Here is a 27,273-nt window from a genome sequence, read left to right as displayed (position 1 = left end):
TACAGCAAATATTATTTTACATGGCTACTCACTTTTTATATTTTAATAAAAACAAAAATATGGCATAAATGAATTGTATAAATTATGTAAAACACTGATGAATAGCCTGCTCTAATTAGCCAATGCCAGTGCAGATTATTTACTATGTTTGAAGAATAAATATTGGTCCTCTCAGATGACTGAAAAGAATAAAACTTATTTATCATCCAGGATCCTAAACCACTATCCCACCATCTGACTTACTCAGCATTGTTGGGAACTAAGTTGTTCTACAGAATGCAATTATTAAGATGGCTAAATGAGTCCCTAGAAACAAATCTCCTTTTTAATTAATTAGTTTCAAGGGAAATGTTATGAAAAGGTTTCCTTCCAAAACACACTATACTGAGTATAATTTAACCTTGTTCAGTGACATGATGACTACCAAACTAGCAATTATTATGGTAGAATGACCTAAAAAAAAAAAAAGACAATAATGCTCTCTTGGGCACTTGAGGTCACAAAGCAGTATGCATTACTAGTTAAGATATTTCTGTGCCTCCTCCACTATGTTTTTGCTTCCTGGAGTCTTACTTTCTATGTTTCTAATATGGTGCCCTTTTTCTTAAATGCACTGGTCTGGTTTGAGAAAGGCTGTAGGGAGGGGCTAAGTGACTCATTTTTCCATACAAGATAGCCCTGCATCATTAAAAAGTTGTACAAAGCTGAACTCCATATAAAGGAGGCATAATTATTCATGCTCCGTAAAATTTTTGTAATATAATTTTTAAAGTTAAGAAAGCACTAATTTAGGAAATATCTCATAATCAATTTTCTAATGATCAGAAATAATCAGAATAGAGGTGAAATGATTCCTAGCATATTTGTATACTATCTTTTTTAATCTGTTTGTTCCTTCACCAGGGAGTAGTAAAGGTGAAAAATCACACAAAATTGAAAAACATAAAGACAGAAAAGAATGCCAACCTAGAGTATTTTAACTGAAGTAAATACAACATAAAAAAATAGAACTATGTACAAAATGTGAAATACTGAATAGCTGGTCATTTCTTGTCTTATACCTTTCTAAATGAAGCTGGTGTTTTACTGCAATAATACTGAGCCAGAGAGAAAAGGTCTTCTATATCTTCTAGATTCAAACTGGATGGAGTTTTTTCCAAGAATTCTGAAACAGGATTATAAATATGACAACACTTAAAAAATTGCTTGTGAGGACTACAATGAACATTATTTATGTATCAAAGCTGGAATGTCCTTAACATAATAAAAGCTATATAAATGGAATCTCAACAGTAATGCCTTTAAAACTGCTTGGGGAGAAGTGGATTTCCCCAAAGGAGCAAAAATTGTTAATGCAATTCTGCTGCTTGTGAATGGTGGCGTCAGGCAATCAAATCAAATTAGCCTTGACCAGAATACTGTGATTTATTTATTGAACAAACACCTATTAGGTGCCAGGGCCTCTGGAAATAAAAATAACCAAGAAATAATTCCTGAGTTAAGGAACTATGTCTTGTGTGAATATTAAAAGGTAAATTAAGGAAAAAAGAAGAGATGGGGAGACAGGGAGAGATTTTATTTAAACAATGAAAACCAAAGAAACAGATATGGAAAGGAATGAAAGAGTGGGGGAAAAAAAAAAAGGAATGAGGGTAGCAAAACTGGGGAAAACGGTCTAAGGTTTGTATCTAAAGAATGTGTAAGAGTTGAATATAACCTCAGAGATCTAATCTACTAAATTTATAGATGAGGAAACTGAGTTTAAGAAAATTAAGTGACATGAAATAGTTTCTCTACATTAAATGATACTTACGGATAACAACTTCTTTGCTGTCGGATTCTTGTGCTAAAATAACTTCTCTGTAAAAAAGAGTCAAATGAATTAAAGTGAAATATTAACAGAGCACCTTGAGAATAAAGAGAAAAAAAATCTAACTTGATACTTACTTTGCATTAACAAGGATTATTAACATTAAGAAATAAATAAAAAATGGATCTGCTTGTTGTAAATATCCATCCCATATTGCCTGAGTGACTTCAATGGAACAGTAACATGCAAAAAGACTTCCAAGCTGTAATCAGAAAATCAAATGACAAACGTAAACCATTAGAAATGACTTGTTCTTTTAAAAGTATTAAAGCAAATACATAAGTAACATTATATCAAATTATCTGAAATTTAATGTGTACTTTAATTTTAGTGTACCTAATCCAAAGGCAGAACATGTGGATTCAAAGCACAATGGAGGCACTTACCAGCTGTGTGACATAAGGCACAAAACTTAACCTCTAAAGCTTCCATTTCTATTTCTGTAAAAAGAAAAAAATCCTAGTAATAGTACTACCCATCTAACACTGTTGTGAGAGATAATTATCCTAGAATATCTAAAGTAACACCACATATCTGCCATAGCATAACTAACATAATTACCTACAGAGCTCCCTAAGGGTAACTAGTATAATTATTACAGTACTTAACTTACAAGGTAATTGTAAGGATCAAACATGCTAAATTAAGTTAACAGCACCTAAAAAAAATTTAATGACAATATAAATGTGAACCGCTCCCAAAGCTTAGTTATATGTTATTAGAAATAGATGAGAGAACATTCATATCCCTCAATAGGTTTCAGGTGCTCTATGGTTTTCTATTTAAAATTAAAAACTTGTTAATGTATAAGTTTCTCTAGAGCCCAATTATTTTTTAAATTGCATGAATTCAGTGATATTTTCAATTTTCATTAAATACAGAAACAATTCCATGTAGAGGTTTAAACTTAAAATGTTTTTAATAGCTAAAGGGAGCTAATGTGAACACATACATTAAGTGCGAGAAACCATATATTTTGTGCCAGGTGCTAAGTTACTGTCACAGTATTAAATATCTTTATTTACTTTTTATTTATTTACTTTTGTAGGCGAGGCAACCTCACAGATTGCAAGGACCTTGTCAGCTTACAATCCTTTATGTTTTTAATTTAAAAAAATTTCTTTACACCTATAGCACCTGGTCTTCCTAGGTGGTCTTCCATTCAAGTACTAACCAGACCCGACCCTGCTTAGCTTCCGAGATCAGACGGGATCGGGCTTGTTCAGGGTAGCATGGCCGTAGACGGTATTAAATATTTTTAAATTAGATATTCTTAAATATTCTCACAACAGATTGAACAAAGAAATAGATATGAGAATCTATCTGTCTATGATCTAAGCTATATATTGAGATTTGCAAAAATACAGAACAATGCCACTACTCTCACTAATTTTCTTCTGGAAAATATAGTTATTTCTCATTTAAAAAACAAATTATGTTAACATGTTATGGATTTATCATTACTGCTAAATAAATTAAAATTTAAAATTTCTTAGTTTTAATTTCTAATCAACATAATACATATAAAGAATGGATCGTCAATAAATGTTGTGTATAGAGGTCCTGAGACCAGGGGTCCCTAAACCCCGAGCCGTGGACAGGTACCAGTCCGTGGCCTGTTAGGAACCAGGCTACACAGCAGGAGATGAACAGCGGGCAAGCAAGAGAAACTTCATCTGTGTTTGCAGCCACTCTCCAAGTGCTAGCATCACCACCTCAGCTCCACCTCAGATCATTATGCATTTGATTCTCACCGGAGCACTGGGCCCTGTGCCAAAAGGCTGGGCACCGCTACCTGAGACCAAAAGACTTGAGAACCACTGACTTAGAATAATAAAACCTCACCCTGAAAATATAAATATAGCATGACAGAGCACTGAGATGTACTTTATATTCTTTTATATTAATCATTTGATAATCCTGTCATTTTTTTCATGACTTATCAATTCTTATATAGACCATCAACAATTTAATCTCAAACTTTTAAAGTGAACTGATATTTATGTTTACGTATACATGTAAATATGCCACATACATTTTATTGTAAAAAAACAAAAGGCTAAGTTTCATATTAAATAATCTGAACTAACATAAATGAAGAGCAAAAAAAGCTATTTTTGAAGTGCCAATAATTTTACTTCTTTGGTTCAAGTGGTAATGGTCTATAGCTTAGTACTTTTCTTCCTCTTTGGGGGAAAAAAAACCTAACTATAGTTTCATAGAAATCTATTTTTCAGTAAGTGTTCCTACTTTCACTTTATTACCCAGTTGAGTGCATAGGAGTCTGGAGTAATTTTCTTTGTATCAAGAAAAGAACAAAGCTCAGGCTCATGGTATTGGATGAGTAATCGGAAAAGATGAAATGGTCTCCCCTTCAGGGAACAATCCCTAAAAGACAAGAGAAGCAAGGATTCTTGCATTAGTAGGTCAGAAATGATCATGCCAGTAATCAATCCTCCTGCAATACCCATCTCCTCTCCCTACTCCCAGAACAGCTAAACACCAGCCTACCTCATACAAGGCAGAGCTCTCGTGCTAACACCTAACATACCTGACAGAAAGTTTGTAGAAACAGCAGGTCTACAGCCAACTCTAGGGAGATTCTCTCCAGGTGAACCCAAGCAGCACTCAAAGGAAAGGACTATAGTACAGAGAACACTGAAAACAGCAGGACCGCTTAGGGTAATTTTGGTAAGTACCGAATCCCAAAAGACCTGGAGAGTCCTGAAGAAATCTAGCCTCCTTCTTCCTTGCCAAATAAGAGGAAACTCCTAGAAGGCTTCTGGTTAGCTCCGCAGCTAATGTACTCAATTAGGAATGTCCTTCAGCAAAGGTGCAAGTCTGAAATGGCCACAGATAAACATTTCAGAACAGTGGACCCACTCAGAAGAGCCTCAGAAGCTGTTGAAGTGGCCTGGGTCCAGGTGCTCAGAGTGAATTCCAGGAGGTGACAAACACTCACCTTTCTAAATAACTATCCTACTTCTTGCCTTGTTCCCTGTGTCTAATGAATCAGTAAAAATATATAGCTAAAACTACAGGCCATCGTAATAAAAGTCCATTTTTACTGAGAAATACCATATGCCAGACACTGTAACAGGCACTTTACAAAGTTATCTCACTGTATCTTTACAAGCAAACCTATAAAATAGATACTATTATTTCCCCCATTGTACATATGAGGAAACTGAGGCTTAGTTGTGATCAAGTAGTTCACTCCCAAGTCACATGGCAAAGAAGTGATGGAACTAAGAATTGGTTTAAACTATTATGCCTTCCATATATATAATTCGATATTTTAACAAGTGGTATTTTGGTAGGGGTACGGTCTCTAAAAAATCAATCTGTAAAAAAAAATAAGGCAAACAGCTTCTTGTAAAAAAGTCAATGTCACCGTTTTAAAATAAAAGCATTAAGAATGTTTTATAATGCTATACAAGTGGGAATGAAAAATAATTTCTACAAATCCAAGATCTTAGGTCAATTCCAGGATTTGGTATGACCCCATCTGCCAATTTTTGATACTGCAGATGACAGAGAAATTTTATAGAAAAGGCCCTCAGATGGTAACTCAGATGCCCAGAGACAAAACCAGATTTATGTTGGGAAGGTAACCTCCTCCTTAGTCTGAATACTTTCTTCTCTTTATAAATGCATGGCTTACAGACTGAGGCATAAGTTGTAGAAACAAGCGCCTAGTTTGTGGTCTCATCTTCAGAAAAAGTGGAACATCTCAGGGAGTCAGCCGTTGCAACCTATTCATTTAATAGAGGTGTGCTGCTAAGTTCCTTTACAATGCAAGGCACTGTGCTTGACAGAATTCTACCTATGTTATAGCTGAATCTGTAATAAAAAGATATATTACAATGGAGTTCTTCTAGCAGCACTTTGTGAGGCTGTGTTCTATCCAAGGGCATTAACACTGACTCTGGCTGGATACTAAGTTACATGTAGAACTCATGGAAACAGTAACACACTGACAAGACAGTGTGTTAAACAGCTGAACATAAAACTCCTCCATTACCAGCTATCACTACCAACATACTCTCAAGAGAGCCAGAACACCATGATCCTTGCTATTACTTGCTGTTACACTAAGAGATGGTAAAATATAAACTAAAATATAATCATCTGAGAGACCTAGTACAATAGAATGATTCTCAAATTCCAGTTTTGGCTCTAGCTTGACCTCAGCCCTGTCTCTTGGCATCTCTGGGTCTGTTTTCCTTACGTGAAGCACTATGGCTTCAAGGTAGCACAGAGGTTCTCCACCCTGGTGTACATTAGAATCACCTGAGTTTTTAAAATATATCTATGTCCAGGCTCTACTTAGTCTACTTATATAGTATATTTTAAAAGTTCTTCAGCTGAATAGACATTTCTCAAAAGAAGATATACAAATCACTGAGCACTGAAAAGATGTTCAACATTATTACCTGTCAGGAAAATGCAAATCAAAACCATAACGAGATACCACTTCAAAGTTATTAGTATGGCTATAATAAAAAAAATGTTATTAGTATGGCTATAATAAAAAAAAAATGTTGATGGGGATGTGGACAAACTAGGATCTTCATTCACTGCTGATGGGAATGTAAAATGATGGTTATGGTACAGTCTGACAATTCCTTAAGAGGTTAAACCGAAATATATGATCCAGCAATTTCACTCCTAAGTACAGACCCAAGAGAAATGAAATAACATGTCCACACTAAAACTTGTACACAAGTGTTCATAGCAGCACTATTCATAATAGACAAAAAGTGAAGATCCAAATGTCCATCAACTGTTGAATAAGTAAATAAAATGTGTTATACACATACAATGAAATATTACACAGCAATAAAAAGAAATGAAATTACAATACTTTACAATATGGATGAATTTTTAGAACATGCTAAAGGAAAGAAGGCAGTCACAAAAAACCATATACTATATGACTCTATTTATATGAATGTCCAGAATAGGCAAATCCATAGAGACAGAAAGTAGATTAGTGATTACCTAGGGCTGAGAGTGTTGGGGGGAAATGGAGAGTTGACTACTAATGAGTTACAGGGTTTACTTTTGGGGTGATGGAAATGTTCTGAAAATGACTGTGATTATGGTTGCACAACTCTGTGACTATACTAAAAACCACTGAATTGCACATACTGAAAGAATGAATTTAATGATATAAATGATATGTTAATAAAGCTGTTATCAAAAAAAAAAAGGAAGAAATAAAAAGTTCTTTAGTTGATTCTAACAAGCAACCAGAGTGGAGAACCATTTTAGCGAAGCACAAATATCTATCCAAATAGGTTCAAATCCTGACTCAGTCATACACCAGAAGTGTAATCCTGGATGATTTATTTAATCTCTTTCTTTGCCTCAGTTTCTGTAGTTGTAAATCAGAGTTAACCTCACTTATAGTGGTCCCTGTTTAAATGAGAAAATACACAAAGCATCTATACCCAGTATAGTGTGTTATCAGATAGAAAGCAGTAAAAAACAGTAGTCATTTAACTATCAAGCTCCAGAATAGCAGTTCTCTCCTTTGGCTGCAAACTGTAATCAACTGGGAAGCTCTAAACAAACACTGATGCATGTATGCTCTACTCAGAAATCTGATTTAATCAGGTATGCAAAAAGGCATCAGGATTTTTAAGAGCTCCCCCAATGATTCCAATGTGTATCCAAGGTTCACTGTGCAGCCAAACCACTGGTCTAGATTATGTGAAAGTTCCTTTTGGCTCTAAAATCCTGACTACCCGATCCATAGCATCGGCTACTATAAGAACTCTTCCTGATCTTATGAGTACGGCGCCCAACACTCCTCACCCCTCTCCCCTAACCACCCACACAACTGTCTGGTTTGAACTTAAGTGTCACTTACCCAGGGAAGCCATCCCTGATCCAAGTTAGGCTGCCTCCATTATGCATTCCCATAGCACTCTATATTTCACCTTTCTCACACTTGGTACACTTCCGATTACTTGTTCAATGCCTGTATTTCTAGCACTATGTTTCAAGCTGTAACCTCAACACTTCACTTAAGGCAGCACTCCAAAAATCTTACTTTTCACTTAGACACTATGTTATTTTTATTTTATAGGTAAAGAAATTAAAATAGAGATAACACTAAAAAAGCATGGTTATGCTGCATATACATATAATCACAAAATATAAACAATTATGATTCAAAAAATCTTCAAAATCATTCGACCTTTTTACTTTACCACCAAAATAAATCAAACAACTTTAGTTCCAAGCAAACTAGAACTATTCATTTTTAAAATTATAATAACTAAATCTTATTTTACCTGGGGATGTACTTATTCATGATAGCATAAAAGCAGTTGTATAAGTCACTGCATGGCAGTTGAAGATGCACCAGTGGTTTAAGTAGATGTATCCAGCTAAGGGATGTGCTATATTTAATGTTACGTGATTTACAATAAAAGGTAATTACAGACTCAATATCCAAAAGTAATTCTGCTGCCTTCTCTTCTGGCACTGATAGCTGGTCTAGAAAAAAAGTGTCAAAATAAAGTTAGCCTATTAGAGGTTCAGTTACTGAACATAACACTTGTTTACAAACATAAACTATGTTAGTGCACTTCGAGCATGACATAAAAGCATATTTTTTCCCTTATACTCATTCTGTATTTATTAGTTATTCAATCTTTACTACCTTAATACTTGACCTTTATATATATTATATATGTAATGTATTTTATACACACACACACACACACACACACACACACACACACAATACACACACACAAAACACAAAATGGATGATCTAAACTAGAGAAGCAGGGAAGGTAGTCATAACCCATATTCCTGGAAAGCAAAAAACTGTTTTCTAAACAACAGATTATCATCTACCTCATGATGGGCAGCTGCCACTATAGCTTTGTCAAGAAGCGGAAAAGTGATTCATTCTTCACCCCCAAATTACCTTTCTTTTGCCTACACCACCAGTAATTTTTCTGTTGTGGTTAGTATACAAAAGCCTATTTAATCAATAATTTAACTAAAATATAACGCAAAGAGAAACAAAAAGACACCAATGGACTATAGATGAATTTTAAAAAGTAATATCAACTAAATTAATTTAATCTTGAACAAGACCTCATTGGGTGATCAGAAACCTACCTATTCAACCATAATTTATAATAGTTTTCCTATAGCAGATCATAACCTATGATTTATAGATAATTTGAGGACTGTATATAATCATACAGATATTAATTATACAAGAAACAATTTTAAAACTGCAAAATTATAAAGGTACTTGAAGAATTGAACATGTAATGCAGAAGAAACAAAAATTCGTCTCTCTTAAAATGTTAGACGTGATTCATAAAAATTTCAAAAGAAAAGTTCTAAAACCACTTATAAGCCTTTTACAAATTCAACATATCCCAAATTTTAAGTTAATTCTACTAAAGAGTGACTCCGCCACCCAAAATTTATTTCCAAAATTTTTACTGTTTGAAAACAATTATTAAACTTACCAATAAACTCTAGACAATCTTTGTGAATAGTGTTCTGTTCTGGCAGGTCTAAAATACCATCCCATGATGCCAAACTATCACCTTTTCCTGCAACATTTAGAGCAATCTGAAAGAGAGATAAAAAAAAAAAAAAAGCAGCTTGCTTCATGTTATTTCTCATCCTTGGAAATATGCTGTAATAACAAAAAGGGCTTCATGTAGGAATAATAATGCATACTTCAAAGATTGCAAAGTAATGCATCTACACTCCACCAAATGCTGAGCCTGAAGTCGTATCACAATGAACCAACACAATTATTTTAAATCCTCCTACATTAAATTGTATTACTTCATTTCAATCCAGTAAATAAAAGGAATTATACGATATTTACATAATTAAATATGTAAGTTTATTTCAAGCAAACATCAGTGCCATAAACTGAATGTGTGTGTTTCCGTCCCCCTCCCTTGCCCCCAAACATATGCTGAAACCTAATCCCCAATGTGATGGTATCTGGAAATGGGGGGGTCTTTGGGAGGTGATTAAGTCATGATGGTTGAGCCTTCACAAATGGAATTAGTGCCCTTATAAAAGAAACCCCAGAGAACTCCTTTGTCCCTTCAGCCACATGAGTATACATTAAGGAATTACTATTCTTTCAAGTATAGCAATATTATATTTTAGATTTAACTTTTTTAGACTTTCATACTAAAGTGTTTTAGTGTACTACCAAGGATTTACTTTAAAATAATCCAGTGGATGGTGTGGGGAAGAAAGGAAGGAGTACTAATCAAACAAGATAGGCCAAATGTTAACAGTTAAAGCTGAGTGATGGGTAAATGGAGGTTCACTATACAAGTCTCTCTACGTTTATATGTATTTTAAATTTCTCTAATAAAACATTCAGAATGCTAAGTACAGTTATAATTCTATTTGTTACATATATATATGCAAAGGGGAAAAAAGTAAAAAAATATACACCAAGTCATTATTATGTGTTAAATAACAGGTGATCTTTATCTTATCCTTTGCTTATATATGTTTCAACAAAGATAAGTAGTTCCATTGCAGTCATATCAAAACCTTAATTTAAAATTAAAAAATGATAATACACATGCACTGGAGAAGAGTCAAAGAGAAAAATAAAGCAAAAGAAAATCTCCTGTTATTCCAATACCCAGAGACCTATTATTTCCTTCGCCTCATTTTTCAATATAGCTGAGATCATTCCATATCTGCAATTATACACTCAATGGCTGCATTTTCTCATTTCATTAAATAATCTTCATAAACATCATTTCTAATGGCTACAAAAGAAAACATTGCCTTTCAAAACCTAAGTTATTAAATACACCAAAGAGCACAGAAATGGACCTTTTAGTAAGCTGCTCTGTTCGATAAATTTTCTAGATGTGGCATGCTCATAGAACAACAAAGTCTTCTGCAATAAGACAACTGAAAATAAAAATTCTCAAGTATTATTCTTAAGTGGTTACATTTAATTTTAGTTTCTAGTTACCTTCCAAACTTTGGCCCTCAGATCAGCTGGCAGTGGTCTCCCTTGAATTATATTTCTCAAAGTTTCAAGATCACAACCTCCTGCTTCCAGAGCTTCTTCAAGATCTTTTTCCCTAAAAAACAAGTTCTATTTAGTGAGATAAATTCTACTCATTTTTTCTAATTCAAGATTTACTTATAAGCATGGCCTGTTAAAGGTTGTATCAAAGATAAAAAGGTTCTCAGCAGTCATAATGTAATGCCAAAACAGCATTTTGTTTTCTTGGAAGGAAATCTCAGGTTTCATACACTCAATTTACCCTTAATTTGCATTTAGTTCTAACAAGCTTAGTTACCTGTGTTCTATGATAAATGAAGTTTAAAAAGAGAAGACAGAGTAAGCAGGCTGACAGCACTGAGAAGTCATAGTAATAGAAGTATTCATGGTAGTAGTAATAACCAATAATATAGCACTAACTTTGTGCCAGGCACTTTCCAAACATTTCACTTGTTTTTTTTATAATTCTCACAACAACCCTATGAAATAAAGTTACATCATGAGCCCCAGTTTACAGATGCAAAAATTGAGGCAAAGAGGGGTTATGTAGCTTGTGGTCACATACCTAGTAAATAGTAGAGCTAGAATTCAAATTTAACAGTCTGGTTCCAGAATTTACACTCTTAACATTATGCTAAACAGTGGCAAGAAGGAGAAACCATAAAATTCAGCCACAAATTCAAATCACTGCAGCATGAGAATATTCAGTACCTAATTATACAGAGATATGCCTAGAGCAGTGGGTGGCTTACAGTAAGTCAGTTAATATTAGAGGAATAAAAAAGGTTCTAATGGCATCACTGTATAATATATTAAAGCAATACAATTCCACATCAAGTAAATTACCAAGTAAACAGACAAGCAGTTGTCTTCAGTCTACTATGTTTAAGGAGATAAAGTACGAAATAAATTTATTTTTGCATATGGTTAAAATAATTTTTAAAACTTTAGCAAAAGTATGAATTCTTTTAGTCAGGAAACTAATAACTAATCCCTTCAAAATTCTCTAAAGCTGAAGTTTCAATCACTGCTTACAATTTTAGTATACAAAAGAAATCTGTTTAAATAAAAATTCCTAACTTGGGCAGACAATTTCTAAAATTCCTTGAAGCAGCTTGAAAGGCAGAGCACCCCACTAGAATCAGGAAACTAGGATTTTGTCATTTTTGTGGTTTTGAAAAAAATAAAATTACTCCCATTCCATTCTCTCAATAAGGTAACGCAAACCTCTCCTAGTGATATGATTCTAAGAATAATAATTTAAATGTATAAATTTCCTAAAGTGTTGCCCTCCTAAAGAAATTAAATGAAATGTAATCATTTAGGAATCATACACAACAATACACAACAAAAAAGTACTGATTAAATTTGAAAGCTTTCTTAACAAAGTAACTATAAATTCATATGAACAAAAAGATAAATAGTAATCATTTAAGAATAGTTTTTGTTCTCTTGCTATACCAGTCTCCAAAGTGTTGGACAGGAAAGTGAGGGAGATTTTGAGTCTACTGCTGAGACTTGAGGTCTATAGTTGATAAAGACTGGGGTTTATCTGTTCTATTCTGGCCAAAAATTACATGACAGCCTTTAGAATTTGAAGGATTGTTTATAACAAGAAAAAAAAATTTTAATGGAATTTCTGATTAATAAATACATTTTTAATAATTAAATGTGTAAATAATGTGAAAACAATTTAACGAGATGAAATTCTTTTACCAAATAAACGAAGAACTAGAATTTTTCCATTTTTCAGTGCAAAATCCTTGGTTAGTTAGTATTCTGGGACAAAATGCCTAACCTCAATATATTTTTTAAATCATAATAATGTACAAGCGCACCTCTGTTGATACAGCCGCTGCTGGATTCTTTGCTGCTGCCCCAAGGGAAACACAAAGGTAGTCAGTCTCCAGAAGTACAACCATGAGCAAGAAACCAGAAAATGTTCCACCTTAAGTAGTAAAAGGCACTTCTCGCAAACTAAGTAATGTTATCTTCTGAACAAGGTATTCAAAGGTTGTTACCAGAACTTCAACATTGCAAATGTGCTTGTAAAAGTAGTAAAAAGAGTTGAAAATAAGTGAAGTTATATAATTCATAAAAAGATCAAGTTCTTATTAAGAGAGAGGAACTCTATGGCATTGAGTTCTCTAATAGAATTCCCCCGCCCCAAGCCAAGTTTCCACCTACTTCTAAACAAGCAAAACCTAACATTCAAAAGCAAAACAAACATCTGGTGAGGTATGATTGGATGGGTTGTGGTTAAGTCATCTTTGATTATGTCAGCTTCTTACTGACCTTACAAGGTTGGTAGAAATGTATGGCACATTCACAGACAGGTCTTAAAATACAAAAGTATGGGCCTTGTTCATTTACTCAATAAATATGAAAAGTAAGTAATTGTCTCTTTTGCTCAGAAGGTTCAGGACAGAACATAACCAAAGTTTTGGGGGTGGAAAGAAGCACAGTAAATTACTTTTCAGTTCTTCACATATGTGTATGAGTGTAAATGTGTATGTATGTGTGTGTACAGAGACATATATATAAAACAAAACTGGATTATAATGAATAATTTTATATTCTTCAGGATTCACTTATTTATACTTTCAAAAAAATTATGAACATTTCTCTGAGTCATTCAAAACTTAAAAAATCAGATTTTTAATGGCTAAGTAATTGATTTGGCTATTCCTCTACTGTTTGGTATTTTGGTACTTTCTAAATTTTCCTTGCATTAATCTTTTCCCACTTCTTAGCACAAATTTCCTCAAGAATTATTCAGTAATCAATAAATACATATTACTGTTAAAAGTTAAGTATTACAGGCATAAAATTGAGATAGGAAGGAGACATTCACTTCTCACATAGAATCAGTCATACAACTTGAGTAAATTTATAATATGTACCATATCTGTATGCACTGCTTGAATATTTAAATAATATTTATGGATTCTTTTTTAACATTTACATTTTTTGACCTAACAATAACTGAGATGAGTAAAAGGATTCAGCTACAAGCATGTCCAAAGCAGTGCTTATTATAACTATGATGACAAATATTTATAAAAAAGATATAACAAGTGTTGGCATTAATGTGAAGAAACTGAAACCCTTATACATGCTAGTAGGAAAGTAAAATGATGCAGCCATTTTGGAAATTAGTTTGACAGATCCTTGAAATGTGAAATATAAACTTAGAGTATGACCCAGCAATTCTACTCCTAGGTATATATCCAACAGAACTCAAAACACACACCCATACAAAACCTTGTACATGAACTACAAGATATTACACTTTATACCCATTACAATGACTAGCATCAGAAAAAACATGGCAAGGATGTGGAGAAACAGAATCCTTCTGCATTGCTGGTGGGAATGTAAAATGGTGCAGCCACTGTGGAAAAGCTTGTCAGTTCTTTTAAAAGTTAAACACAGAATTACCATATAATCTAGCAATTCCACTTCTGGATATACATCCAAAAGAACTGAAAGCAGGTACTCAAACAGATATTTATGTTCATAGCACCATTACTCATAATAACCCCAAAAGTTTAAAGAATGCACATATCCATTGATAGAAGAATGGATAAACAAAATGTGGTATATACATACAATGAAATATTAATCAGCTTTAAAGAGGAAGGAAATTCTGACACATGCTACAACATGGGTGAACTCTGAAGAAAAATGCTAAGGGAAATAAAGCGGTCACAAAAGAGCAAATATGGTATGATTCCACTTATATTAGATACCTGAAATAGGCAAACTCAGAGACAGAAAGTAGGATAGAGGTTACTTGTGGCTAGGAATACAGAAGAATGGGGAGTTATTATTAGGTACAGAGTTTCTGTTTGAGATGATGAAAATTTCTGGAAATGGATAGTGAAGATAGTTGTACAACACTGTGAATGTACTTACTGTCGCTGAATTGTACACACTAAAATGGTAAATTTCATGTTATATATACTTTACCACATTAAAAATGCAACAACAAAAAGCCCATACATGAATTTTTATAACAGTATAATTCATCATAGCCAAAAAGTAGAAACAATTCAAATGTCCAACACATGATGAATGGATAGATAAAATGTGATCTCTTCATACAATGGAATATCATTCAGCAATAAAAAAGGAGTAAAGTGTTGATGCATGCAACACATGAATGAACCTTCAAAACATTATGCTAAATGAAAGAAACCAGACACAAAGGCCACATATTGTAAGATTCCATTCACGTGAAATGCCTCAAACAGACAAATGCACAGAGACAGAAAGTAAACCAGTGGTTGCCAAGGATCTGAGGTGACAGGGGAATGAGAGTGACTGCTAATGGGTATGGGGCTTCTTTCTGAAGTAGTGAAAATATTCTAAACTAAGATAATAGTGCTGACTGCCTAACTCTGAATACTGAAAATATTAAAACCTCTAAACTGTACACTTTAAATGGGTCAATTTTATGATACACAAATTATATCTCACTAAAAATGTTACCAAAAAAAGTAACTCTTCATCAGAAAAAGTTTAAGGACTCTTTAAACATTGAGTATGTACTCTGTCTTTAAAGATTTATTCTTGATCAAAACTGTTCCAAGAAGTCATTAGTCATCTGTCTCAATCCTCATCCTATGTACATACTCTGTAAAGTTAGCCTCTCTCCTTCAAACGCTCCTCCAGTTTCCAGTAATTCTGATTACCTCTCTCTAACCCATGCTCTGAATTCTTTCCTTCCCTGACAGAAGTATTTATTGAAACCTTTGATAATTATGTATTGAGCACCTACTACATACTAGCCAATGAACAAAAAGTCCATGCCCTCATGTAGTTTACATTCTAGCTGGCTATTCTCAGGTTTTAGTCCATATCTAAATTTATCTAAAACCCACTGAATAGAGATGGGAGCAGCTCTTTCTCAAGTGTAGTACATTCATATTTGTTTGGAATGTCAACCCCTTAAAGCACAGATTAACCATTAAATGCCAGGTTGATCATGAAAATGCTATACTCAGGCACAAATCTCTGATCGATTATTTAAAACTCAAAAATGACCAGCTAACTAGTCGTAAGCACCAGCAGATTGTGTGAGCAACAGTGCTGAGTTGTGGTTTCATGAATTATTTTGTGCTACCATATTTCTGGTTATTTCTTAATGCCCCAGGGATGAGACATCAGCACCAAAGCAGTGTCCCAATTTATTCTGCTATTATTGTTAGTACATTGGTTACAAATTACTACCACCTGAAAACTCAAACCCTCTAACTGGTTCCTGAATATTCTGTGTGACATTTGGTATAAATGGAATAGGACAACTTTGTTATGCATTAACTTGTATAGTAGATATGGATGGAGTTCAATGACCATAACATGTACTGTGCAACATATTTAAATGCCCACCTCACATTGTCAAAACTTTCTAACAAATAGTATGATGGCACATACAGAAATGACCATGTGAGAGCACAATTTGATCATTGTGGAATCCTGAAAGTATCTGAATTTTTGTCAGAGTCAGACACACTTGTTACAGCATTTTAACAAGTTGTATATTTGAATGTCAAAGGGAAAAATACCCCATTCGCCAGCTTAAAAAAATTAGTGAACCTTTGTACCAGGATCAGATCAAAAGCAGTTTGGGGGGAGTCCCTTTTCAAATAATGCAATCCTCTCCAGAATTTGTGTTTAACCAGGATCTTGTGCCAAGTAGAGAAGGTGCTAAATCTAGTCCTCTTGGCTTGACAAGCAAAACAATATGATAACAGTATTTCGGCACTGTGAAATTGGCAAAAGAGACAGATATCACAGAATGTTGTTCTGTAAACTACTAAATTTAATTACAAATAGAACAGATGCTTTAAATCTTCAGACTTATTTTGATCCATAATCCGTAGATCAAATTATACCAATTATGCTCCTTCCTCTGCTAAGAAAAAACTCAGGAATTTTTGCCTAAGCTAAAAATAATAATAATAATAATAATGATAATGAAAAATTCTTATAACTTTACTATATGTGTACAGGTATAATGTTGCAATATATTTGCATAAGACTTTGCTTACAAAATAGAATATCTTCTCTACTGAGAACTTTAAAGAGGGCTCTAACTCCTTTCCTCTTTCACACTTCCTCAAAATGAAACCCCTAACACATTTTTCTTTTTTATACATATGAGGTGACTTTGCAGCACTTTAAATGCACAAAGAAAAAGCAAGGTTTTCCCCTACTCCACCTCACAAAAACAGTAGTTTACTTGGAAACTGAAAATAGATTGTATCCTTTGCCTAAGTGAAAGAATTAGATGAAAACAATGTAAGTCAACATAAAACAGCACACTAATTCTATTATAGATTTCCACTTTATCCAAAATGTAATGAGAAAAGCAGTACCACCATTTGTTTTCTTGAAACTATCATTTTGGAAAATATAGGAACAACAGCAAATAAGGTGACAACAACTTTGCAACATTTGAACATTTCTTTCCCAGGGTACTCTACCGATGGAGATCACGATTTGGCAAAGAAATACATGATAGATTGGTTTTTTACCTGGATTCCAACCAACAATTATGATTTATTATGTAAAAGTATCTCAATGATTTTCATATCAGTGGTTAAATTTAAATGGAATCCAAAAAATAAAGCTCAGGAATTTCTAGTACTCAATAATTTACCTATACGAAATAAATACATCCTTCTATGTGTCATTGTTATACTTTAAAACAAAGGCTAGAAACTCTTTAAAGGGGATATAACCACAAAGGAGTTATTGTAAAAGCAAGCTTCTTATTTCTCCAACATCACTGAATAAAAACAACGGAAAACTTACTGAGCCGACAGTTATTAACAATGTGTAACTGCTTATATGTTCTAATTAAATATTACTCTTGTGTTCTCAGTCTGGAAATTTATTGGGGTGACATTGGTTAATAAAATTATATAGATTTCAAGTGTACAATTCAATAATGTCATATGTACACTGTACTTACTCTGTGTTCACTACTAAAGTTAAATTTCCTTCCATCACCACATATTTGACCCTCTTTACCTTTATCTACTTCCCCACTCCCCCACTGGGCTCTCTCTAGGTGTCTGTTAAAGTATATGCGAAATATATACATGTCATTAATTTTAGAAAGAGCACAGGGCTTAAAGAGACATGAGTTTAAGTTTCAGATTTTCACTAACTGGGTTTGTTACCTAACCACCCTAAGCCTATCTTCTTATCGCTAAAAAGGCAACAACAATAATTCATAACTGCTCATTCTCACAGAATTTTTTAAGAGCCACAGGAAATGGTATACATAAGCATTATATAAAGGACAAAGTTCTATGCAGATATATAGTATTTTCTTATACCTTCTTGCTGAAATTATTAAATACCACCATAGCAATTAGTTTTATATAACAACTACTTGTAACAAAAGCATACACTAAAGCATTTAATCATCAAGGAAAAGAAGACTTAAAACAAATGATTTATTAGTCATCATTTTCTCAGCTCAGTTCAAAAGGTTAGAGCCTTACAAACAAACATACATTAAGTTTCAGGAAATATCTTTTCATTGGCTCTTAATTTACTGCTCTTCTATTTCCACAAGAAACAACTGGCTCATATGAGCCTAACACCAGGTACTGATTTGTTTTGCACCCATAATTTTTGATCTCTAAATAAATCACTTCAAGCACTGCTTCTTTTCAAGCAGTATAATCCTATTCTACTCGGCTAGAGTATGTAATTTCAAAAAACCAGTAAATATCGTCAGAAGGTATCTTCACACATTCTACTTAGAGCTACAACGATGGATAAATTGAGATGCCCAAGCAAAACAGAACAATGCACAATTCTGGTTTTAAGTCTGTTTCAAATTTTTTCTAAAACACTACTTAGCAGTTTGACTATAACTAGTATTTAGTTAATGTTTGCTGAATGAATTATGAATGCTTTACTAAACTTTATTTTGCTTTTTGATACATGTGCAGGTACACTGTCTTTGGTTTATACAAGTAGAATGAATGTCCATTTCAACATAAGCAGCAGCAAAGATTGGCCAGCATATTTTATCAATTCTGTTCAGAAGACACCTACTCGTAAATTAGCTGTGTACTGCACTATACTCAACTCAGTGCTCCAGAACTACCCAAACTGCCTCACTATACTTTGATAGGGAAAGCAAATGAACTCTCTGCAGTGAGCACAAATAAATGTTAATTCATTAATCAAATCCTGGAATTTAATTATTACTTAGGAATTACTTCTATAAACAGTAAAATCTGAATTACAATAAAAACATTGATGTAAACAGTATAAACAAAATAAGCCTTAATTTCTAATCTTTACCCTATGCTTATAGTTTATAAACAGTTGTCATTTAAAAATCCCTCATTTGGGACAATAAATTTTCATTTTCTCTTCATTTTTTTATAAGGTAATATCTAGTCTTCCCAGGACAAGCTGTCAATATTCTTCTTAAACAACAGGTTCCATTCTCTTTCATATTAAATGTATTTCTTTCTTGATTATATCATGTCTGAAATTGCAATCACTTACTCCTTAAGTGACTGACATTTTAAATTTCTCCTCACATTTCAATACTTATGAAATGGGAAGCAATGAGAGTATTATTCACAAAGTGCACAAAAGTTTGAAAAGGACCCTGTTATTCTCAAAATGATGCATAGTCATATCTTAAGTTTAAAATAGGAGCTTCTTTAAGGAACTAGTATTTTATCATTTTAAGAAAAGTTTAGAATTAATATGAGTTTAGTAATAAATTAAAACAATGACTTTAAAGTGAATATTGTACAAAAGTTTTAAACTAAGCAAAGTGAATACCAACGGTTGTACAATTAATGCCTATACCAAATTTTTTTTTTTAAATCATGACTTTAGATCTTCAGGAATTATTTCAGGAGGAGAGCCTCAGAAAATGAGAACTTATGTTCAAATCCAAGGCTGGTTTCTTCAATACCAAGAGGAATAATTACTAATCTTTGAACTGTAATAATTTAACATTTGTTTGATTTTAAAAATCTATAGTTTATATTAATTTTTAAAATTAAATTTAAATCATTTCAAACTATCTATGAATAGTTTTACAAGAATTTTCCACACCCTCTGAGCTTACATGGCTGCAGTTTCAGAAAGTTTGAGAGCTGAGGCAGTTTCTGATAACCTTGGCTTTCCATAAAAAGTGGGCATTATACTAGCAATTACATAGCTCACCAAAACACTAGAGTCTGAAAATTTATATGAAATGACAGTTTCATACAAAAGTCTGCATTTATTCATGCATACATTCAAACAATAAACATTTACTGAGCCACCTGCTATCAGCCACTGCCCTTGAGAAGTTTGCTATCTAAAGAGCAATAATAAATTATGCAATCAGCTAAACTGTAGTCGGTGATACAACATAATATGTAGTATACAGTATAGAGATAAATTCCTCTGACCAACTCATTCTGAACTATACATCATCTAGGGCCTTGCTAATTAGAATGTGGTCCATGAACCAGTGAAATTGCCATCACACATTTGCTAGTCAGTCAGAAATATACAGAGTCTCAGGTCCCAAGCAAATCTACTATGTCAGAATCTGCATTTTAATAAGACTCCCAGGTACACCCAATGCACATTTAAAATTTGAGAAGCACGGATCTAGAATATAACTGAAAACCAGAACATAAGTAATAGTGACATCTAATGGCTTTAAAGATTTTCAGGCCCCAATCCAAGCCTTTTTACAAACGTATACACAATTTTAACAAATTCAGCTTCCTAGTTTCACAGATTAGGAACAAACTGGGAGCTACCAAAAACAACAAAGAAAGAAAATGGGAAAAACTAATAAAAAGCAATCTCAAAAAGGGATGACTGTATGGTGCCATTTAACATAGCAACTATCTACCCTATCTGCCTAGATAGGCCCTAAAAGTCTCTCTCTCTCTCTCTTTATATCAGTTACTCTATATAACAGTAACTGATGTTCTTAAATGTGCTTCCACTAACTAGACCACAAATTTCTTGAGGGCCTAGTTTTATTCTTACACACTTGCCAGTTGTAAACTGGATGACCCTAAAGTCACTAAGATGAGTTTAGGTTAGACAGTGAGATGAATACCACATTTCAGAAAATTTTCCATCTGAAAAGTTACAATAAAATGTGACAACATTTCTTTTTTAAAAAAGTAAAGCCTCCCCATTCCATAACAACTTATTCGCCAAGCACTCTAAAAGCAAAGGCTATATTGAACTAAATCCGAATGTTCCTTCTGACTCTATTCAGACTCATTTCTAGAGGCCAGTGAGTGGAGTGAGTAGAGAAAAAGGAGAAAGATTAGGAGAAAGGAGGGAGAGGAGAAATCACAGAACACAACAGGGTTCTTCCATTCATGAAAATAAAAAGAGCAAAAAGAGAAAGCCACACCAAAAATACAGCAACCCTAAAGAGAGCAAATGCTACCTCTAGCAACCATTCGCTCCATGTTCCTTGACCTTGTGAACCAGACACATGCTCACAATTCTCCTAACCAAGGAAATCCTCATAGACACTTTTAACTCTAGAAACGTTTCCCCTTCTGCCTTTCAATAGCTGATTACATTTTATGATGCAATTCATTCTTCCAAAACAGCAAACTTCATGAAATTCTAGTCATTATCTCCAAACATATCAGTTTTCTTGCCTATGTTCTTACTCATGATATTACTCAATTCAGAGTCTATTCCCATCTGTTAATCTGACTGCATGTTAGTCAATAGCCACATGTGACTATTGAACCTTTGAAATATGGCTAGATCAAATTGAGATGTAGATATAAAATGCGCATTGGATTTTAAAAACTTGGTACAAAACAAGATGTAAAATTAATTGGGTTTTTTTTGACAATAATTACATGTTGGAATAATAGTTGGATGTTTGATTAAATAAAATAATTAAATTAATTTCACTTGCTTATTTTCAGTTTTTAACATGGCTATTAGAACATTTTAAATTACATATATGGCTCGCATTATACTTCCATTGGCAACACTGATCTAAATCATACTCATTCTTTAAGGCCTAATTCAAACACCTCTATTTCCATAAATTTCTCAATTACTTTATTATCTATCCCTTGCAGCGATTCCCATTTCTTCCTCAGGGATTAAAGTCCATGTTTACAAATTCCTTTTATTATTTACATGCAAACAGACTACCAGTGAACTGTAAGCATCTGTTGAGCAAGGGAATGTAAAACTTCTAACACGTGGTCAATATATTTAGACCAACTGTAAAAATTCAACAAGCCTCTACAGGTTCTATTTTTTATGATGTCTCTAAAAATGTATTGTGAAGATCAACTACTTCAAAAGTAGGAGCCTTTCCCCAAAATTAACGACAGTAGGTGACCAAAGCCTATCAAAATAACTATTAAAGATCCACCCCACAACTCCGAGCACAAATCAGGTAAGCACGCAAATGCTTGGGAGAGGCAAGAGCAATGTCCTATAGCATTCAACGTTGTAAAGATCGAGCTGTGAGTAAAGTGGTAAGAAGAAAAATGACAACTTGTGTGAAAGAGACGAACGGTGGAAACTGTTGGAACTCAAAACGATAAATGAAAACTGAGCTTAAAAAAATAATCACGTCCGAGGGATCCTTCCTGGGTGTGTCTCTCAACCTCTGAAGCCGCAAGCAAAGGTTGCTGTCGCAATTTCAAGTAGTCTTTTCTTCAAATGGTATTCTAGTACCTCAGTTCTGCATCCGCGAAACTTCCCGACCAGTCTACTCTAACTCCCCCGGCCAAACCCAACCCTGAAGCTACTCTCTCCAGCACATCTTGAAAACTGGTGGACAAAGCGAGAGGACCGAACTGAGGCCCAGCCCCTGGACGACACCCCTCTCCCTTCGAGTCCAGCCTTAGCACCTTGAGCAGCCGGCTGGCTGACGGGGCACGGCAAGCGGAGGGGGCGGGGCAGGGCGCTGGACTTGGTCGAGCCGGTCTTCCCGTTCCATGCCAGCGCCTGCTGGTGCCTCAGAGATGGGCAGGGGGCTAAAAAGGAAGAATGGAGGGGCAGTGAAAAATCAGCTCCGGTCTTTCACTCACCAGCGGTCACCGCTTGACGTCGGCAGTGGCAAGACCTCTTCTCCTTCCGCCATTGCTGTTGACGTCCACGTCACTTTGCCGAAAAGTGGACCGAGACCGACTCTGAGACCCAATGTCGTAAAAGGTCCTCCGAAGCCTGGGACTGAGCTTCTGGAGATGGAAAGAGGAAGGAGAAAAGGGACGGGAGGAACGCGACGTCACGACGTCTCAAGAGCCAAAGGCAGCAAAGCGGGAGGAGACTTGGTGAAGCTAAAAACTACATGTCCCAGGATGCCGCGGGGCCTCGGGCCAAGAGGAGTGGGCGGAGCGTGGTGAGGGAGCAAGTCTAGGGGGACGCCCTGTGAGCGTCGCTTCTTGGCGTCCAGTTGGCGTCTTCATTCCATCTTGGCGTCGTCCTTAACAAAGCCTCACTTGAGAGCCCTAACTAGTTGAGGGAGGAGGGGAGGCGGGAATTTCAGAGGAAGGTGGAGGTAGGAAGGTAGCCACCTTTCAGTCATTTCCCACTGTAACAAATGGGTTTAAGGAAAGAGTGGAATGTAAAGAAATGACAAGCCCACCCCTCCTTGTGGGGTACGGTCAAAAGTACCAATGGAGGGTACATGCTTTATGTGTGAATACGGAAAAGTTTAAAAAAAAAAAAACTAAACGGTAAAGGAAATATGTTCTAGCCTCCACTTTCATCAATATATCTATCTTCCTGACAACCTGAAAGGTCAAGTCCAAATTTAGGTTGCTAGAACTCTTAGAGGTCCAAGAGGGAGAGCTGTCACGTTCCTTCTCACCCTACTTCCCCTTCATTCCACATGGATGGCCACCTAGGCTTCCTCCACACTACCACCACCAAAATACCGGCCTTTTGTCTCCCCTTGACCTTTCCAGGCTCAGGAGGATGGACCTAGGGAAATACTTTTGCAAGCCCTGAAACCAACATTGATGAAGTAGAACTCCATGAAACGATATGAATAAATCTGAAAAATATGTTAAATGAACAAAATATTGTGGAAAGATAAGTAATATGTTGTTTATATTTGGCGTTAAAAATAGACAAGACAATTTATTGTTTATGATAGATGCATTTGTGCTTTTTAAAAATGGAAGGGAGTGATATATAGAAAAATCAGAATGACAGTTCTCAAAAATAAATACAGCCAGCCACTAGTTAGAGCAGTCTTAAAGACAGATTTTATTCAGAAACTACTAGGGGAAAGATCTGAGAGCATTCCCATTTGTGCAGAGTGGATTAGGGATTTTAAAGGGAGAATGAGGGAGGGGGGAGGGTGCGGTATCATTAGAGTCAGAGAAGTGAAAAATTACAAAGGGTTGGTCAGTGTAATTGTGATTAGGCCAGCTGTGTCTGCTAGCTAGCAATTTCCAAAGTTAGGATTTTATCCTCCCACAGAGACTGGGAGACAGAGGCCCTATCCTTCTTGATGATTACATTCAAAGGAATGGCTCTCAGGTCCTTGAGAAGGATAGTCCTCAGAGATACATATTCACAATTGTAAGCCCTTTCTAGCAAATACTCCAAGAAGAAAAGGTCAGGAGCCTATCATTAGGTGTTGGTTCGAGCAAACAATAAATTCTCCTGGCAGCATTGAGCTTTCTCCATCAGGCATTTTTATCGGGAGCTGTGGTTCAATGAGGGGCTGGGGTCATCCTAGGGACACAGCCTTATGTTGCTATAAACCATGCTAGAGTTTGGCTACATCTTTTAGTGCAGGGGTTTGGACAGAGTTGTTATATGCAGAAAGTTCTGTAGTTCTCACAGTTACATTTGGGGGAGGGGAGGAAATGGCTTCAATTATATTCAATATTTTGTTTCTTAAGAGCTAAGAAGTGGCTATATAGGTGTTCAGTGTTCTTTAGAAAGTCTATACTTTGGTCTCTAAGATATTTCATAATTTTAAAAACTATTTGATTAAAATAAGCATAAAGCATAGTACAGATTTTTCTTTACAATCAAAAACATGTTCACTCTCTTTGCAGAAGGGGAATGATGCAGAGCCACATGTTATTGCACCTACTTCCAAGCCCAGGATCTCTGCATGATGTTCAATTCAATGGGGAAAATTTCTTTTAACATGGAATGAAAGTTTAGATGACAGCTTATCAGAAAGAATAAAAGGCGTGAATACAAGTCAAATTACCATCCTAATATTCAAGACCTCCACTGGGTCCCTTCGGGTGTTAGTGGGCTTTTAGAAATTTTCCTAAAATGGTTTTAAAACATTGTCAGTGATATAACAAGCAGTTGTTCATTGGTTAGGGTGATTCTCATCTTCAGTTGCAATTCATTTCGAGTGTAATCACAAATCAGTGAATGCTTTATACACCATGTGGTAAAAATATTATTCCATTAAGAATACATCACTTGACATTTTCAAGCAGTTCTTCATTCTGTAGAATGAAGCCAGAGTCAGCTTCATGGGTATGCGGCCTGTGCAATAGCGCAATAGCCTATGCTTAGTATTTTGCTATTGCTCTTTTGAAATGATTAATTTTGGAAAAAGGGGCCCTTCATTTTCATTTTGCGCTAGGCTCCCCACAAATTATGTAGCCCATCCTAGATAGGATCAATATGAAATTGATATATAACCCATTAAGGGACAAGATTTCAATCGAAAGTGTTTAGTGATGATATGTTCTGAAATATTTATATCATCTGTTCTTTACTCATGAAACTGTTCTATGTTCTATTGAGTATTCACGCTGAGGTCATGATATTTACCAAGATGATATCCTCTTATTCCAGTGGTACTGCTAGGCATCTGGTTGTTAGGTCAAGTCCTTGAATGAGGTATGTCTTTGGTTTCTCTTTCTTTAACAGGTTCCACTGGTTCACTGTCTACCATGTTTGCTTGGCTTTGGCTTGGTGATATCCAGGCTGCTGAGTGACTGCAGAACCCCCCTGGTTGAAGAGTTTTCTGATCACAAGCCTTTCCTCTTTCCCTTGATCAGGTTTGTCCACATTTTCCCCAACATGTCTCACTTCTTGAGATAACAAGGACCACGCTATCCCAAAAAACATTTCTAGCTGGCTGCAAATTTTATAGATATAAGTTTCTGAATATTTTTATGCTTAAAAAACAAATCTCAAAGTCCTGCCATTTACCTGGATTGTTATATGCATTAAAAATATACAAGCATGGAATTGCAAGTAGAATTTGTTAAATTCTTGTAGTAGATTTCTGCTTAAAATAAACCCTTTCAAAAGCTAGAAAAGATTTTGTTATGAAATCATCTGCCTGTATTTTCTTACATTACTCTTTTCTCCTGATTGTAAGAAGATTTCGTCAATAATATGAGGAGCTCTCTCTGCTTTTATACCTGTTTATCTCCCTCTAGAGGGAGTTTGAATCTCTTTTAATAGATCTTGTGCTATGGTAAGGTGATGCTAATAATGGTGACCACCTGGATCTGTGCGCAATGCAGCTATTCTAAGATATGTCTCCAGGAAAAGCACATCCAATCATCCATATAGGATGTGTTACCTGCCTGCATCTGTGCAGCTAATTGTATTCCCATACATAAATAGCAAGGTGTGGTATAATTTCATATTATCTTTGGATAAAATCAAATTGCATGTTTTATAAAGGGAAAATTGAAGAGGTTTTTTTTTTTTGGTTTTCAATTAAACTGTAAAAAACAAATATTTTTAATATATTATTTGGTGCTCTGTGCCATATCATTTTGTAATTTATATTGTATTATATGTACTTAATTTGTATTATGACACACAGTCTAATCTCAATAAATATTTGTTAAAGGAACTAAGAGTTGTTGTTTTTTTTCAAGTATTTTGGAATGGATGAAGTCATTTACCTATAGAGAAATGGCTGGTTGGGTCAGGGGCAGGTAGGGATTTTGAACTCATCTGTGTGATCAATTGTTATGTTAGTATAGTAGAGCTTATTTCATTTTTTATCATATTATTATCGTAGCATTTCTTTTAAAAAGAGAGAGAGCAATGATCACGGTTCTTTGTTTTTTATCTATATTCAATCTTTTCTTGACTCTTATGAATTCTTGGTAAGAAGGAAGACCAAATAAGATATATTAACCTATTGCTACATTAAAAATTACCCCAAAACTCAGTGTCTTAACACAATAAACATTTATTATATCACAATTTCTGTGAGCAAGATGTTCCAGCTTAGGGTTTCTTGAGGTTACAGTCAAGATACTGGCCAGGGTTGCAAAAGTGCAGTCATCTGAAGGCTTCACTGGGGCTGGAGGATCCACTTACTTGGTGGCTCACTCACATGCTTGACAAGTTG

At 34.8% G+C, this 27,273-nt stretch overlaps 1 protein-coding gene and 1 pseudogene across 3 annotated transcripts in view; both read right to left on the bottom strand.

Moving 5' to 3' along the window:
* TBC1D23 (TBC1 domain family member 23) overlaps positions 1-23,206 on the bottom strand; it is a 48,540-nt gene extending 25,334 nt beyond the window's left edge. For 2 of the 3 annotated variants that reach the window (XM_039857054.1, XM_039857055.1), the window contains exons 1-8: positions 22,997-23,206; positions 10,878-10,989; positions 9,379-9,484; positions 8,176-8,380; positions 4,135-4,258; positions 1,948-2,072; positions 1,814-1,860; positions 1,062-1,165 (exon numbers count right to left, since the gene is read on the bottom strand). In XM_039857054.1, the coding sequence (XP_039712988.1) occupies positions 1,062-1,165; positions 1,814-1,860; positions 1,948-2,072; positions 4,135-4,258; positions 8,176-8,380; positions 9,379-9,484; positions 10,878-10,989; positions 22,997-23,049 (876 nt within the window). In that variant the 5' untranslated portion in view covers positions 23,050-23,206. The remainder of the gene's footprint in view (positions 1-1,061; positions 1,166-1,813; positions 1,861-1,947; positions 2,073-4,134; positions 4,259-8,175; positions 8,381-9,378; positions 9,485-10,877; positions 10,990-22,996) is intronic. The other variant, XM_039857056.1, reaches the window with a different exon arrangement.
* On the bottom strand, positions 2,996-3,114 carry LOC120598220 (uncharacterized; annotated as a pseudogene).
* Positions 23,207-27,273: the final 4,067 nt, after the last annotated feature.

Source organism: Pteropus medius, unplaced genomic scaffold (assembly GCF_902729225.1).
Source record: "Pteropus medius unplaced genomic scaffold, Ma_sr-lr_union100, whole genome shotgun sequence".
NCBI classification, from domain to species: domain Eukaryota; kingdom Metazoa; phylum Chordata; class Mammalia; order Chiroptera; family Pteropodidae; genus Pteropus; species Pteropus medius.
The sequence above is the reverse complement of the archived record's forward strand: the minus strand, read 5'-3'. Positions and strand labels throughout refer to the sequence as shown.